The sequence below is a fragment of the Notolepis coatsorum genome (assembly GCF_963971535.1).
Source record: "Notolepis coatsorum genome assembly, chromosome: 7".
NCBI classification, from domain to species: Eukaryota; Metazoa; Chordata; class Actinopteri; order Aulopiformes; family Paralepididae; genus Notolepis; species Notolepis coatsorum.
Genome location: NC_140171.1, coordinates 154277994 through 154293834, shown reverse-complemented (window position 1 = coordinate 154293834; position 15841 = coordinate 154277994). Strand labels below are relative to the sequence as shown.

General features: G+C 45.5%; 1 protein-coding gene across 1 annotated transcript in view; it reads left to right on the top strand.

The window, feature by feature from the left end:
- Window positions 1–14405, top strand: part of LOC311231388 (aspartate aminotransferase, cytoplasmic-like) — a 35805-nt gene extending 21400 nt beyond the window's left edge. Inside the window, exons 5-9 of the mRNA XM_084317957.1 lie at window positions 390–494; window positions 3149–3299; window positions 4895–5060; window positions 10898–11040; window positions 13323–14405. Of these exons, the coding sequence (XP_084174083.1) occupies window positions 390–494; window positions 3149–3299; window positions 4895–5060; window positions 10898–11040; window positions 13323–13462 (705 nt within the window). The 3' untranslated portion in view covers window positions 13463–14405. The remainder of the gene's footprint in view (window positions 1–389; window positions 495–3148; window positions 3300–4894; window positions 5061–10897; window positions 11041–13322) is intronic.
- The last annotated feature ends 1436 nt before the right edge of the window (window positions 14406–15841 follow it).

The following is a 15841-nucleotide window of genomic DNA, read 5'->3' as shown; positions in this document are numbered from 1 at the left end:
AGCGTCATTCACTGGAAGTAGGTGTGCCAGTGTAGCCTAGTTCCCAACAGTCACAGAATACACTCTAAATACAACTCCAAAACGTTCCTGTAAACATGTTGTGACCTGTGTATTTACCACGTGGAGAAATAGTTTTTATTTTGTTGACATTTTAGTTTTCTAAGCCGATATATACTCGGAACTATTTTTTGCCAAACCACAGCTGCCTGGGCGCAGTGGATTTCATCACCTGTTGTTTTTCAATCTCGTACCAGTCCCAGAAGAGGTTAAATATATTGTTAGACATGGACTGCACGTTTTTAGACTATTTTATATTGGCTGGTGGTAGAATTATACGAGGGTCTGAATAGAGCTCGCTCTTCTCCCCCGTCATCCTCCTCCATCTCCAGAAAGCTCCAGAACGATCCATCTTCGTCCTCCACGCCTGCGCTCACAACCCCACCGGCACAGACCCTACGCAGGAGGAGTGGAAGAAGATCTCGGAGGTCATGAAGGTAAACAACCCCCTGGTCCTGTAGCCCTGGTCTACATCACAGCTTCAACATGCTGTGTTGGGGGACTGCATGCCGCTCTGTCTGGTCCTGTAGCCCTGGTCTACATCACAGCTTCAACATGCTGTGTTGGGGGACTGCATGCCGCTCTGTCTGCTCCTGTAGCCCTGGTCTTCATCACAGCTTCAACATGCTGTGTTGGGGGACTGCATGCCGCTCTGTCTGCTCCTGTAGCCCTGGTCTACATCACAGCTTCAACATGCTGTGTTGGGGGACTGCATGCCGCTCTGTCTGGGCTTAGAGTGGATCAGAGGCCGGCATGCAGCCTTGTAACATTTCTGTTTTAATATTTATAAAATGTGTAAACCAAGTCTTTGTGGTCAGAACTAGCTATGAGAAAACCGATCTTAAAGTATAAATTTGTATGAAGAATATATATATTTTTAAATATATATATATATATTTTTACATATTTGTTTCACATGTATGTGTAAGATTATAACTGTTTGTTGGTTTCCTTAAACATATACGTGAATGAACAAAAGTAAGTAAAGAGAAAAAATTATTAAAAAATAAGAATTGTTTAAAAAAAATTTTTTATTTTTTTTCCTTTACGAGTAATACACGATCACTCGAGTATAGCATGCGATCAATCTATCTGGATTCTTCCTAAAAATGCCCATCCATTCCCTAGTCAGAACTACAACCCACCAATACTAGACATGGCTATGTCACCAGACACGCCGTGGGTTAGCCCCTTTCGTGACTGCGATGCCAGCCAGGGGCTCGAATACACAGTCACTTATGGCTCCGTAGTAGCCAGGTTAATTTGCACCACCAAGCACTGCTTAAAAGCTAGCGGTGGGTCCAAAATATATCAGATATATATTTCAAATGTACCCAGCGTTCCATTAGGGTTTCACACACACAGGGTTTGAAAGCTCGGCGTTGCTAATAAACATTTTAAATTTTTTTTATAAACTGGTCAACACTGCATCATTTCCGGCGTTGGGTGCATGCAGCCAAATACGAAAATACAGCCGTTTTGAGCAGTGTTGACCAGTTTATAAAAATTATTTAAAATGTTTATTAGCAACGCCAAGCTTTCAAACCCTGGTGTTTGTGAAACCCTAATGGAACGCTGGGTACTGCTAGCTTTTAAGCAGTGCTTGATGTGCAAATTAACCTGGCTACTATGTGAGTGACTGCATATTCGAGCCCCTGGCTTGCATCGCAGTCACGAAAGGGGCTAGCCGTGGGTCTTAATTTTTCTCGACCTCTACCAAGTACAAATGCACTTAAAGGTCCCATGTTTTGCTATTCCTTTCACTATTTGGGCAATTTTACACAATTCCTGTGAGTCTATGGAACACATCTGTAAGGTTTAAAAAAAAAAATCTAAAATCATTGTTTTGTATTTCTAATCAAGTACTCTAAAGCAGCATTTTTCCACTTCAAGATTTCAAGCTGTTTTGAGCTGGGCTCTGCCCATACTCGCAAAGCGCTTTGAGTGACAGTCACCCACAGTCTGCACTGGCAGACAGAGAGAGATAGAGGGGGAGACTAATTAATTTCACCGCAGGGGGGCATAATCCCACGGGACAATGCATTGGTAACTTGTTTCAAATGACAATATATACCTCTGTGAATATTATTGCACAGATCGGAATACGCATGGGAGTGTGCGTGTGCGCTATGATATTTTGCAACAGGTTGACGTGACGCGAGTGCCGACAGAGAGAGAGCAGAGAACGAGAGAGGGAGCTCTTCTTGTCAGATGTGACCAGTGAAACTGCTCCTGTGAGCTCTTCTTGTCAGATGTGACCAGTTAAACTTCCTGTGAGCTCTTCTTGTCAGATGTGACCAGTGAAACTTCCTGTGAGCTCTTCTTGTCAGATGTGACCAGTGAAACTGCTCCTGTGAGCTCTTCTTGTCAGATGTGACCAGTTAAACTTCCTGTGAGCTCTTCTTGTCAGATGTGACCAGTGAAACTTCCTGTGAGCTCTTCTTGTCAGATGTGACCAGTGAAACTTCCTGTGAGCTCTTCTTGTTAGATGTGACCAGTGAAACTTCCTGTGAGCTCTTCTTGTTAGATGTGACCAGTGAAACTTCCTGTGAGCTCTTCTTGTCAGATGTGACCAGTGAAAATTTCTCGAGCATAAAATTTGAAGAACTCAAATGTAAAAGGGTTCCTGGTGACCTTGCTTGAAGAAAATCACTTTTTCTTGCCCTTTTCTCATATCCACCATGTTATTAATGAGGTGCAGTTGCATCTAATGGCCACAAGGTGCCAGTCTTCCATGGTGCAGATTTAGACCAGACATAAATATTAACTGGACCGTGACACTATCAATGAGGAGACTTCTCACCTTATGTTGTCTCTCTCTCCCTCTCCTCCTCTTTCTCTCTCCACTCCTCTCTTTCTCTCTCCCTCACCTCTCTCTCCCTCCCCTCCTCTTTTTCTCTCTCACCTCTCTCACCTCTTTCTTTCTCACCTCCAATCTCTCTCCCTCTTCCCCCCCTCTCTCTCTCTCCCCACTCTCTCTCTCCCCCCCCCCCCTCTCTCTCTCTCTCTCTCTCTCTCTCTCTCTCTCTCTCTCTCTCTCCCCCCCCCTCTCTCTCTCCCCTCTCTCCCCCCCCCCTCTCTCTCTCTCTAGAGGAGGAACCTGTTTGTGTTCTTTGACTCCGCCTACCAGGGCTTTGCGTCTGGCAGCCTGGATAAGGACGCCTGGGCCATCCGCTACTTCGTCTCTGAGGGCTTTGAGCTCCTAGTGGCTCAGTCCTTCTCCAAGAACTTCGGGCTCTACAGTGAGTACAGAACCCTCTGACACCTTAGAACCCTGTGACACCTTAGAACCCTGTGACACCTTAGAACCCTGTGACACCTGACACCTTAGAACCCCGTGGCACTTTAGAACCCTGTGACACCTGACACCTTAGAACACCTGACACCTTAGAACCCTGTGACACCTTAGAACCCTGTGACACCTGACACCTTAGAACACCTGACACCTTAGAACCCTGTGACACCTTAGAACCCTGTGACACCTGACACCTTAGAACACCTGACACCTTAGAACCCTGTGACACCTGACACCTTAGAACCCTGTGGCACCTTAGAACCCTGTGACACCTTAGAACCCTGTGACACCTTAGAACCCTGTGACACCTGACACCTTAGAACCCTGTGACACCTTAGAACCCTGTGACACCTTAGAACCCTGTGACACCTTAGAACCCTGTGACACCTGACACCTTAGAACCCTGTGACACCTTAGAACCCTGTGACACCTTAGAACCCTGTGACACCTGACACCTTAGAACCCCGTGGCACCTTAGAACCCTGTGACACCTGACACCTTAGAACACCTGACACCTTAGAACCCTGTGACACCTTAGAACCCTGTGACACCTTAGAACCCTGTGACACCTGACACCTTAGAACACCTGACACCTTAGAACCCTGTGACACCTGACACCTTAGAACCCCGTGGCACCTTAGAACCCTGTGACACCTTAGAACCCTGTGACACCTTAGAACCCTGTGACACCTGACACCTTAGAACCCCGTGGCACCTTAGAACCCTGTGACACCTTAGAACCCTGTGACACCTTAGAACCCTGTGACACCTGACACCTTAGAACCCCGTGGCACCTTAGAACCCTGTGACACCTTAGAACCCTGTGACACCTTAGAACCCTGTGACACCTGACACCTTAGAACCCCGTGGCACCTTAGAACCCTGTGACACCTTAGAACCCTGTGACACCTTAGAACCCTGTGACACCTGACACCTTAGAACCCCGTGGCACCTTAGAACCCTGTGACACCTTAGAACCCTGTGACACCTGACACCTTAGAACCCTGTGGCACCTTAGAACCCTGTGGCACCTGACACCTTAGAACACTGTGATACCTTAGAACCCTGTGACACCTTAGAACCCTGTGACACCTTAGAACCCTGCCCATGTGACACCTTAGAACCCTGTCCCTGTGACACCTTAGAACCCTGTCACACCTTAGAACCCTGTGACACCTTAGAACCATGTGACACCTTAGAACCCTGTCTCTGTGACACCTTAGAACCCTGTGACACCTTAGAACCCTGTCCCTGTGACACCTTAGAACCCTGTGACACCTTAGAACCCTGTCCCTGTGACACCTTAGAACCCTGTGACACCTTAGAACCCTGTGACACCAAAGCTTCTGATCCATCGATTTGGAACTATTGTCGTGTTACACACTGCAAATCCCAGACATGAAATCCCTCAAATCTCTCACTCTCTTTCTCTTTGTGGCAAAGCATTCAATTAAATTCTCCCTCCATCCCTCCCCCCTCCCTCTCCCCCTCACTCTCCCTCTCTCCCTCTCTCCCTCCCTCTCTCCCTCCCTCCCCCCTCAGACGAGAGGGTAGGGAACCTGACTGTGGTGGCCCAGGACAAGGACAATCTGACCCGCATCCTGTCCCAGATGGAGAAGATCGTCAGGACCACCTGGTCCAACCCTCCGTCCCAGGGAGCGCGCATCGTCAGCAAGACCCTCAACTGCCCCGAACTCTTCGCTGAATGGTACGGCCCGCCTTTCTCATTCTAATGGAACTCTTTAACCATTTCACTGCCACACGACAGAAGGTTAACCCTTTACCGTCGGTTGTGCGATAGTAAAGGGTTAACCTTCTGTCGTGTGGCAGTGAAAGGGTTAACCTTCTGTGTATTGTCACAGTGAAAGGGTTATCCGTTTTGGTAGTGCGGCAGTGAAAGGGTTAAGTATTTGGAGAATGGTACAGTCTGTATTTTATTCCATCTTTGCTTTATTGCGTTTTTTTTTTTAATCTTTTTCCCCCTCCTTTTCCCTCCGTTTTTCTCCCATCCCAATGTTAGTCGTTATGCCAATTCCCAATCCCCTTCCTGGTCGCTGCGCACCTACCCCCCACAGTCGGTCTGGGAGAGTGGAGGCTATCACATGCTTCCTCCGACACATGTGTAGCCAATCAACCACTTATTTTCACCTGGCAGCGCGGACTCTCACTGAGAGGGTGTAACGTGTGCAAGGATCACACTACCCCCCTTAGATCCTTCCCTCGCTGAGCAGGTTCCCCGACCGAACTGTAGGAGTCTCTGTTTACAACGAACAGGACCCACCCACCGGCTTTCCCACCCTCTAAGACTGCCAATTGTGTTAGTACGACGGCCGGCCAAGCCGGAAGCAACGCAGAGAGCTGGGCTCGATACCAGTATCTCCTGCGTTGGTGGCGAGCGCCTTTCCCACTGCCCTTTGCTTTATTGTGTTTTGTATTTTATTCCGTCTTTACTTTCAGCTGTCTTGTATTTTATTCCATCTTTGCTTTCTGCTGTCTTGTATTTTATTCCATCTTTGCTTTCTGCTGTCTTGTATTTTATTCCTTCTTTGCTTTATTATCTTTTGTATTTTATTCCATCTTTAATTTCTTGTTTTGTATTTTAGATTAAATATATCCATCTTTAATAATAATATTTGTATAGCACCTTTCATACAAGAATTGCAGCTCAAAGTGCTTTACAAATTACAACAGAAAAAAGTGCAGACATATCAAATAAAACTTTCACATTAGGATCTAGCATCCCAATAGGCCACTCTGTTTATAAAAGAACCATAAAAGGATAGCAGCAAGGTTAGGCAAATCAGTTTTAAAATGACATAAAACGAGCATAAAAAGATAGCAAGGTAAGGCAAATCACAGTTTTTCATGTTAGGATCTAACACCCCAATAGGCCTCTCTGTTTACAGTTTGATTCAGTTTTAAAATAGGCAGTAATAAAAATAGAATAGACAGAGTAAACAAGTTCAGGAAAAAGTTAATAAAATGGACAGTAAAGTGATGCAGTACTACTAGGGATGGGAATCGAAAACCGGTTGGGAGCCGGTTCCTAATTGTCCGTGACTATCGATTCATCTTATCGCTGCCAGGTTTTTCCTACAGTTGCGCATAACGTTAGCGTTAGCATGCAGCCATAGAGCAGACTATTTGATTCCTTAAGGGCTTGAAATTGCCTGGGTTTTGGTCATATGCTCCCGAAATGCTCCCGCTGTTTGGCTGTTTCTATGTGCAGTGAAAACTACTCCAATGTTTTAGAACCTAGTCGTTGATTTAATTCAGGATAACCTAAGATTAGCCACGGAGCTAACGCTAGCTAACCAAGCTGATACAGACACACCAATCACGCCACGTCTTAACTTTCTGCTTTCTTGTATGTTATTCCATCTTTATTTCCTTGTCTTGTATGTTATTCCATCTTTACTTTCTTGTCTTGTATGTTATTCCATCTTTACTTCCTTGTCTTGTATGTTATTCCATCTTTACTTTCTTGTATGTTATTCCGTCTTTACTTCCTTGTCTTGTATGTTATTCCGTCTTTACTTCCTTGTCTTGTATGTTATTCCATCTTTACTTTCTTGTCTTGTATGTTATTCCATCTTTACTTCCTTGTCTTGTATGTTATTCCGTCTTTACTTCCTTGTCTTGTATGTTATTCCATCTTTACTTCCTTGTCTTGTATGTTATTCCGTCTTTACTTCCTTGTCTTGTATGTTATTCCGTCTTTACTTCCTTGTCTTGTATGTTATTCTGTCTTTACTTTCTGCTGTCTTGTATGTTATTCCATCATTCCGTCTTTACTTCCTTGTCTTGTATGTTATTCCATCTTTACTTCCTTGTCTTGTATGTTATTCTGTCTTTACTTCCTTGTCTTGTATGTTATTCCATCTTTACTTCCTTGTATGTTATTCCATCTTTACTTCCTTGTATGTTATTCCATCTTTACTTCCTTGTCTTGTATGTTATTCCGTCTTTACTTTCTTGTCTTGTATGTTATTCCGTCTTTACTTCCTTGTCTTGTATGTTATTCCGTCTTTACTTCCTTGATTTGTATGTTATTCTGTCTTTACTTTCTGCTGTCTTGTATGTTATTCCGTCTTTACTTTCTTGTCTTGTATGTTATTCCGTCTTTACTTCCTTGTCTTGTATGTTATTCCGTCTTTACTTCCTTGATTTGTATGTTATTCTGTCTTTACTTTCTGCTGTCTTGTATGTTATTCCGTCTTTACTTTCTGCTGTCTTGTATGTTATTCCGTCTTTACTTTCTGCTGTCTTGTATGTTATTCCGTCATTCCGTCTTTACTTCCTTGTCTTGTATGTTATTCTGTATTTACTTCCTTGACTTGTATGTTATTCTGTCTTTACTTCCTTGACTTGTATGTTAGGGTGCTTTCACACCAGAGCTGTTTGGTCCGGACTATCGGACCAGAGTTCGTTTCCTTGGATAGCTTTTTTTGGGGTGGTGTGAATGCTCAGTCGAACTCTGGTGCGGACCAAACACGCAAACTCTGGTCCGCCTGAAAACGTAGCTCTCAGTTCGCTTCATCGGACCAAACGCAAGACCAAATATAGGAAGTGACCTGATAAACTGTGCATCTTGGGTAGGAGGAAACAAAACAAACACCGCGGCGCGCATTCACTGCAAAACAGCACGCGGTAAACATGTCTCGTGGACAGACGTGGGCGAATGACGAGGTGAAAGCCCTGATAGAAATATGGGCAGAAGACCAAATTAAACAGCTACTTGTGGGCACTCATAAAAACAACGCAGTGTACAAGTTGTTTAGCGAGAGGATGGTGGTAATGGGCTTCAATAGAACAATGGATCAATGCCACGTCAAAATAAAAAAAACTGTCTGCAATATATTAATAAATAAGCAGAGAATTAAATTAGATGTCCATAATATTTGTGTTTTTAATTAGCATAGCCTAAATAAATATGAATTCAAGAAGTTAAATACTGAATTAACGACACATATTTATTAACAGGCTGAAAGTTAAAACGAACAGGCTGAAAAAACAATTAGACCATTTAATAGGCTAAACAGTGTGTAAAATATAGGCTATGCGGTGCGTAAAAGGCAACTTTGGCTATAGCCTTCTAAAACGATTGAATAGGCTAAACTTAGTTTTGGATTCACGTTTCTTTGGTTTGCGGTGGTGCGGCTGCGGGCCAATGTTCTGAGACATTACATTTGATTTGTTAGGCTATTTGAATACATGAATACAATAGCCCTAAATGGTGGATTCAAATAGCCTAACTGTAACTGAGGGGTTACAATACCCTGACTGTATTAAAGATTGTGATATATTAAACCACTACTAGTTATGTACTTTAATTACTGGCCATACAGTACATGAATATATATGATGAACACCCACACAAGAATACGGCATTGACACATAAAGTTCTATTGGAGGGTTATTTATTATTATTAAGCAACGTTAGGTTACAGATTGAGAATTAGGCTCGCGCTTGTATGGCGAAGAACATACGTAAAGTCAGTCAAGAGCATAAGTCAATGAGAATAGTAGGAATACTAGGATGGGTCTAAGCTGACGCCACCTGTGGTATAGCAATTATATGGGCCACACCGGTACCAGCTGGAGACACTGGGGGGTTCCCTCCGGGGTGTAAGGCCGGTAGGGGTAGAGGAATGTTCGGGTACAAAGTCTGGGTCAACGAGGAATAACGAGGCTCCAGATACAGGAGCCGGTGCATGTACTCCCTTGATCAGCAGACAAAGCAATAGTTGTAATCCAATATGCTCGATAGCATTGACGACAGCTAGCCAGCCCCTTCCAAGAGGCGGGCCCGAGTGGTGATCCTCACGGGGGTAAATCCCAAACGACAGTGGAATCAACGGTGCTCTTCTCCAGTGGTCACGGTCCCAAAGCAATATAATCCAACCAGAAATGGTTCTGCATTCGCCGGTGTCGATTCTCCTGTGTACATATCCAACGGTTCTCGCCTAGGACTCCTCGGGTGTGGGCACGGATTTAGGCCGCACAGCCTGGATAAGTGCACTAGCTAAATACACGACGAACCGATGGTAATGCTGGTCACTGAAGAACTGTAGCCGCACGATACACTATAAATGATCGACTATTACTTCACATTAGATTAAGTCGAACTCAACGTTACTGCGTTAAACTCTGACACTTTAGCATTCTATTCGCACGTGGTTCTCAATGCTCTATTTAGATGCAAGGTTGCTCACTTCACTGCATGTTGACTCGTGGTGAAGGCATTAAGGTTTTGGTAAGACTACTGCTGTTTACACCTGCGCCGTATTTATACGTAAGGTGAATATCTAGTGCCAACCTCAGTTCTTGTCTCGTATTACTACGCAGACTCTGGGCATGTACCGACATGCCCGGAGTTGCCTTTGAACTTGCCGTTGGGGGCTTGGTCGTTGGCGCCTGGGGTCGCTGTCCAATAGGAGAGCGAATATTACTCTGGTTTGTACACAGGTAAAGGGATATTCCGTGTATATATACAAACAATATACAAGGTATATCAAACGATACAAATATATATTCAGTTTAATCTGACCCTTTGCAACACTAACAATTACAAATATGTGGGTGTGTCTCGGAGCATTGGCTTGCAGTTGCGTTGTTGCAGACTAGGGAGATGTGAATTAAAGTCTGTGACTTGCTTCGGAAAAGTAGGAGTTCGGGGGACGAGAAAGACAAGTTCCCTTGGTATGATGACCTGGCTGGACGTTATACTTGGCACAAGACCCACATCCAGCCCGAAACATATCGTTGAGTCTTTCGAAGATGAGACCCATCAGACGGCATCACCAGCACCGCCACCGACTGAAAATTGTGACGCCTCCGCTGATCTGGAGTCTGTATTTCTGTGTGTCTAGTACAGTGTTTCTCTCTTCACTTCACGCCAGAGCTCTTTAGCCCTGCACCAGATGGAAACATTAACCCAGGCAAACTTGTAGTACAGAGGGCTCGCAGTCACACACACACGCACGCTCGCACGCACACACGTTAGGGCTCGCAGTCTCACACACACACGCACACGCACACACGTTAGGCCTCGCACACACATTTCCACTCTCTATTGTGTCCAATAGACGAGCGCCCTTTTCGACCGTGTGACATTGTTCAGAAAGTTTGGTGCGCTTGACAAATTGCGGTGTGAATGCAGACCGAACCAAATGAAGAATGCAACAATGTTGCAACTTCACCCCCCGAATCTCACAGAGTCCACCAAAACTATGTGTGAAAGCGCCCTTATTCCATCTTTACCTCCTTGACTTGTATGTTATTCCGTCTTTACTCCCTTGACTTGTATGTTATTCCGTCTTTACTCCCTTGACTTGTATGTTATTCCGTCTTTACTCCCTTGACTTGTATGTTATTCCGTCTTTACTCCCTTGACTTGTATGTTATTCCGTCTTTACTCCCTTGACTTGTATGTTATTCCGTCTTTACTCCCTTGACTTGTATGTTATTCCGTCTTTACTCCCTTGACTTGTATGTTATTCCGTCTTTACTCCCTTGACTTGTATGTTATTCCCCTGTACTCAGGAAGGGGAACGTGAAGACCATGGCGGACCGGGTGCTACTGATGCGCGACCAGCTGAAGGCCAAGCTGCAGGCCCTGGGGACCCCCGGTACCTGGGACCACATCACCCAGCAGATCGGCATGTTCAGCTTCACCGGACTCAACCGTGAGTGGACCACACCACACCACAACACACCACACCACACCACAACACACCACACCACACCACACCACAACACACCACACCACAACACACCACAACACACCACACCACACCACACCACACCACAACACAACACAACACACCACAACACACCACAACACCACACCACACCACAACACATCACAACACAACACACCACAACACAACACACCACACCACACCACAACACAACACAACACAACACACCACAACACACCACAACACACCACACCACACCACAACACACCACACCACACCACACCACAACACACCACAACACACCACACCACACCACAACACACCACACCACACCACACCACACCACACCACACCACAACACACCACAACACACCACACCACACCACACCACACCACAACACACCACACCACACCACACCACACCACACCACACCACAACACACCACAACACACCACACCACACCACAACACACCACACCACACCACACCACACCACACCACACCACAACACACCACATCACACCACAACACACCACACCACACCACACCACACCACACCACAACACACCACACCACACCACACCACATCACAACACACCACAACACACCACACCACAACACACCACACCACACCACACCACACCACAACACACCACAACACACCACAACACAACACACCACAACACAACACACCACACCACAACACACCACAACACAACACAACACACCACACCACAACACACCACAACACACCACAACACACCACACCACAACACACCACACCACACCACACCACAACACACCACAACACACCACATCACACCACAACACACCACATCACAACACACCACAACACACCACAACACACCACACCACACCACATCACAACACACCACAACACACCACAACACACCACACAACACCACAACACACCACAACACACCACAACACACCACACCACAACACACCACAACACAACACAACACAACACCACACCACACCACAACACACCACAACACACCACAACACCACACCACACCACAACACACCACAACACACCACAACACACCACAACACAACACAACACCACACCACAACACACCACACCACAACACACCACAACACACCACAACACCACACCACACCACAACACACCACAACACCACACCACACTACACCACACCACAACACACCACAACACACCACACCACACTACAACACACCACAACACACCACAACACACCACAACACACCACACCACAACACACCACACCACACCACACCACAACACACCACATCACAACACACCACAACACACCACATCACAACACACCACAACACACCACAACACACCACACCACACCACATCACAACACACCACAACACACCACAACACACCACACCACACAACACCACAACACACCACAACACACCACAACACACCACAACACACCACACCACAACACACCACAACACAACACAACACAACACCACACCACAACACACCACACCACAACACACCACAACACACCACAACACCACACCACACCACAACACACCACAACACCACACCACACCACAACACACCACAACACACCACAACACACCACAACACAACAACACACCACACCACAACACCACAACACACCACACCACAACACACCACAACACACCACAACACCACACCACACTACACCACACCACAACACACCACAACACACCACACCACACTACAACACACCACACCACACCACAACACACCACACCACACCACACCACAACACACCACAACACACCACACGACACCACAACACCACACCACACCACACCACACCACAACACACCACAACACACCACAACACACCACAACACACCACACGACACCACAACACACCACATCACAACACACCACACCACATCACACCACAACACACCACATCACACCACACCACAACACACCACACCACACCACACCACATCACACCACACCACATCACACCACACCACAACACACCACACCACACCACACCACAACACACCACACCACAACACACCACACCACAACTAATAAAGAAACTTGAAACTAATAACAAAATTATTATAATAATTTCTTTTTTAATTATTATTCATTTTCTTTTTACGTTTCTTCCCCTCCACGAGTAATCGATCACTACTCGAGTACATCAGGCGATCAATCGATCTGGATTTATTTTTATTTTTGAATGCCCATCCCTAGTCCTGACTCTGTCCTAACTCTGTCCCTGCAGCCAAACAGGTGGAGTACATGATCAAGGAGAGACACGTGTACCTGATGGCCAGCGGGCGCATCAACATGTGCGGTCTGACCAGCAAGAACATCGACTACGTGGCCCAGTCCATCCACGACACCGTCACCAAGGTCCAGTAGAAGAGGAAGACGACGTCTTCTCCGCTGCGTCCACTTCCTGTCCCAAAACATGTCCGCTTCCTGTTGTGTTCTGTGTATAAGTGATGCACAGTGTCCTCTCCTCCGATTGGTTAAGCAAGCCGCAGTGGGCGGGGCAGGTAGTGTTTTAGGAAGCCTCACTGGCTTCTGACACCAACACGGTGTAGAATAGCAGGACAGCTGTGCTTCTCTCTCTCTCTTCCCAGACAGCTGTTCTTCTCCCTCTCTCTTTCCGGACAGCTGTGCTTCTCTCTCTCTCTTTCCGGACAGCTGTGCTTCTCTCTCTCTTTCCAGAATACTGTCTGAACAATATGCTGCCTTTTTATTTATTTTATTTCGTGCCATTTTTCCGACAGCCTTCAATTGCCCCCCCGTCCGCCAACAATTTGACACTGTAAGTGTTTATATTTGTCCGTGTACGTATTATTACGTAACCTATTGGGGTATATATAATATACACTCATGTAACCTGTTTGGTTATATATATATATATATATATATATATATAATGGTTATATAATAGTAGTTGAAAAGCTTTTAGAACAGAAGCACAACCGGACATTACTGGGGCATTCAAATGTTTGATGTGAATACAGCAACAGCGCTGTACGGCAGTCAGTGTCCGGGGTTAAAGGTCATGCATGTGCCTAAACGTCCTTCTGTGTCTTTTGTGTTTTTATGCCTCGTCACACTTTGTGCACCTAGTGTTCTTGTATTTTAACGAATGGTTTCCAAGGTGGAAAAGCTTCACTATGTACTGCTAAGGAAACAAAAATCACCACTCAAAATGGATACAGATTATATTTTCCACTTTGACCTGTAACGTTACTGAAGCACCATGTGATGTCATCTGGTTTTAAACGCACAGCCGTCATGTGTGATTGTTTCTATGGCAATAATGTGTTCATAAATATATTCTGAACCATGGGAACTCAGTCTCTGCTTACTGTCTCACTCTTCAATGTTGTTCATGATGGGGCTGGTATGTATGTGTGTGTGTGTGTGTGTATATGTAAGTGTAACCCTAAAGGCCCTCCCATAGTCGAGCAGACTGTACACAGAGCAGACTCCGCGGAGGTCCGCGCGGCTCTTTGAGCTTTGATCTCAGCGGACAGCAGACCCACAGGTGCGACGCTCCTATTTTCTGACGCGCGGACATCCGCGCCGCTGACTTGGTGTCACACAAAACGCTGCTCGGCGTTTTGGTTGACATCGAACTGCATTTAATGTGACGCCGATCTGCATTTTACTCTGACCACTCGCTCCGTGCCAAGAGAGATGTTTGAATGGCTTTTCTAAATGAAGTGTGTAAAATTGCCAGTTTTATTTCGAAATATTGGAATATCTCCGTTTTCCAATATTTTGAAATAAAACTGGTGCTTTTATTTCATGCAATGTGTGTTTGTCATTTCAGCACCAGCGCTGTCCACCTCAAGCCTATACGGTACATTGCATCTCGCTGCCTATATACCTGTTATTCAAGTGCGTAAAACTGCCAGTTTTATTATCTAAATATTGGAAACGGAGATAACATACTCTTTATTTTGACATCGGATGACGACGACATGACAGAAGTTGAACAGCGTGGGGACAATTGTGTAAACTGGCGCGTGACATCATGTAGGAAATTGGTCCGCGGAGGTCCGCTCGACTATGAAGGCTCAAAGAGTCCAGTGGACCTGCTCTGTGTACAGTCTGCTCGACTATGGGAGGGCCTTAAGGCATTACACTGTCTCTTTCAATTTCCCATTGATGACTTTTCCCCTTATATTATCTTCTATACATACATTATATTATCTTCTATACATACATTTATAACTCTTATCACAATTCATGATAAGCATAGATACAATAACATATATATATACAGTATAATATATGGTTTATAGTCAAACAGTGTTATTGTATTTATGCTTTAACACATCCAGCGCCAAAAACGTTGTACAGCGTTATTGACCGCCAACATTGCTGTACAGTGTTTTTGAGATCAATATTTCATTTTTTCGACATGGCATTCATAATTCATCCACCCAACCCCCGGTGCTGCAGCGGGACCCTAAATGGGACTGCAACGCCTCAATACCGCCGCCTGGTGGATGGTCGGGCGAGTTACACTCACGTCAAACCGGATAGTGTCATCGGTGCGTCGAGGAAATTCCTCCGGCAGTCTCATCTCGCTACGGGACTACAGACAAACACTATAGTGCATATGGATCGCTGCCATAACGCAATAATCTATATGATTTCGGCGTTTATTGCGCCATACAAACCGGAAATGGATCTAGGCGATCGCCGTCGAATAATTGGGATCTTTCTCCTCCAGTCTCATCGGCCCACGGTAAGAGGGCAGTAACGTTATTT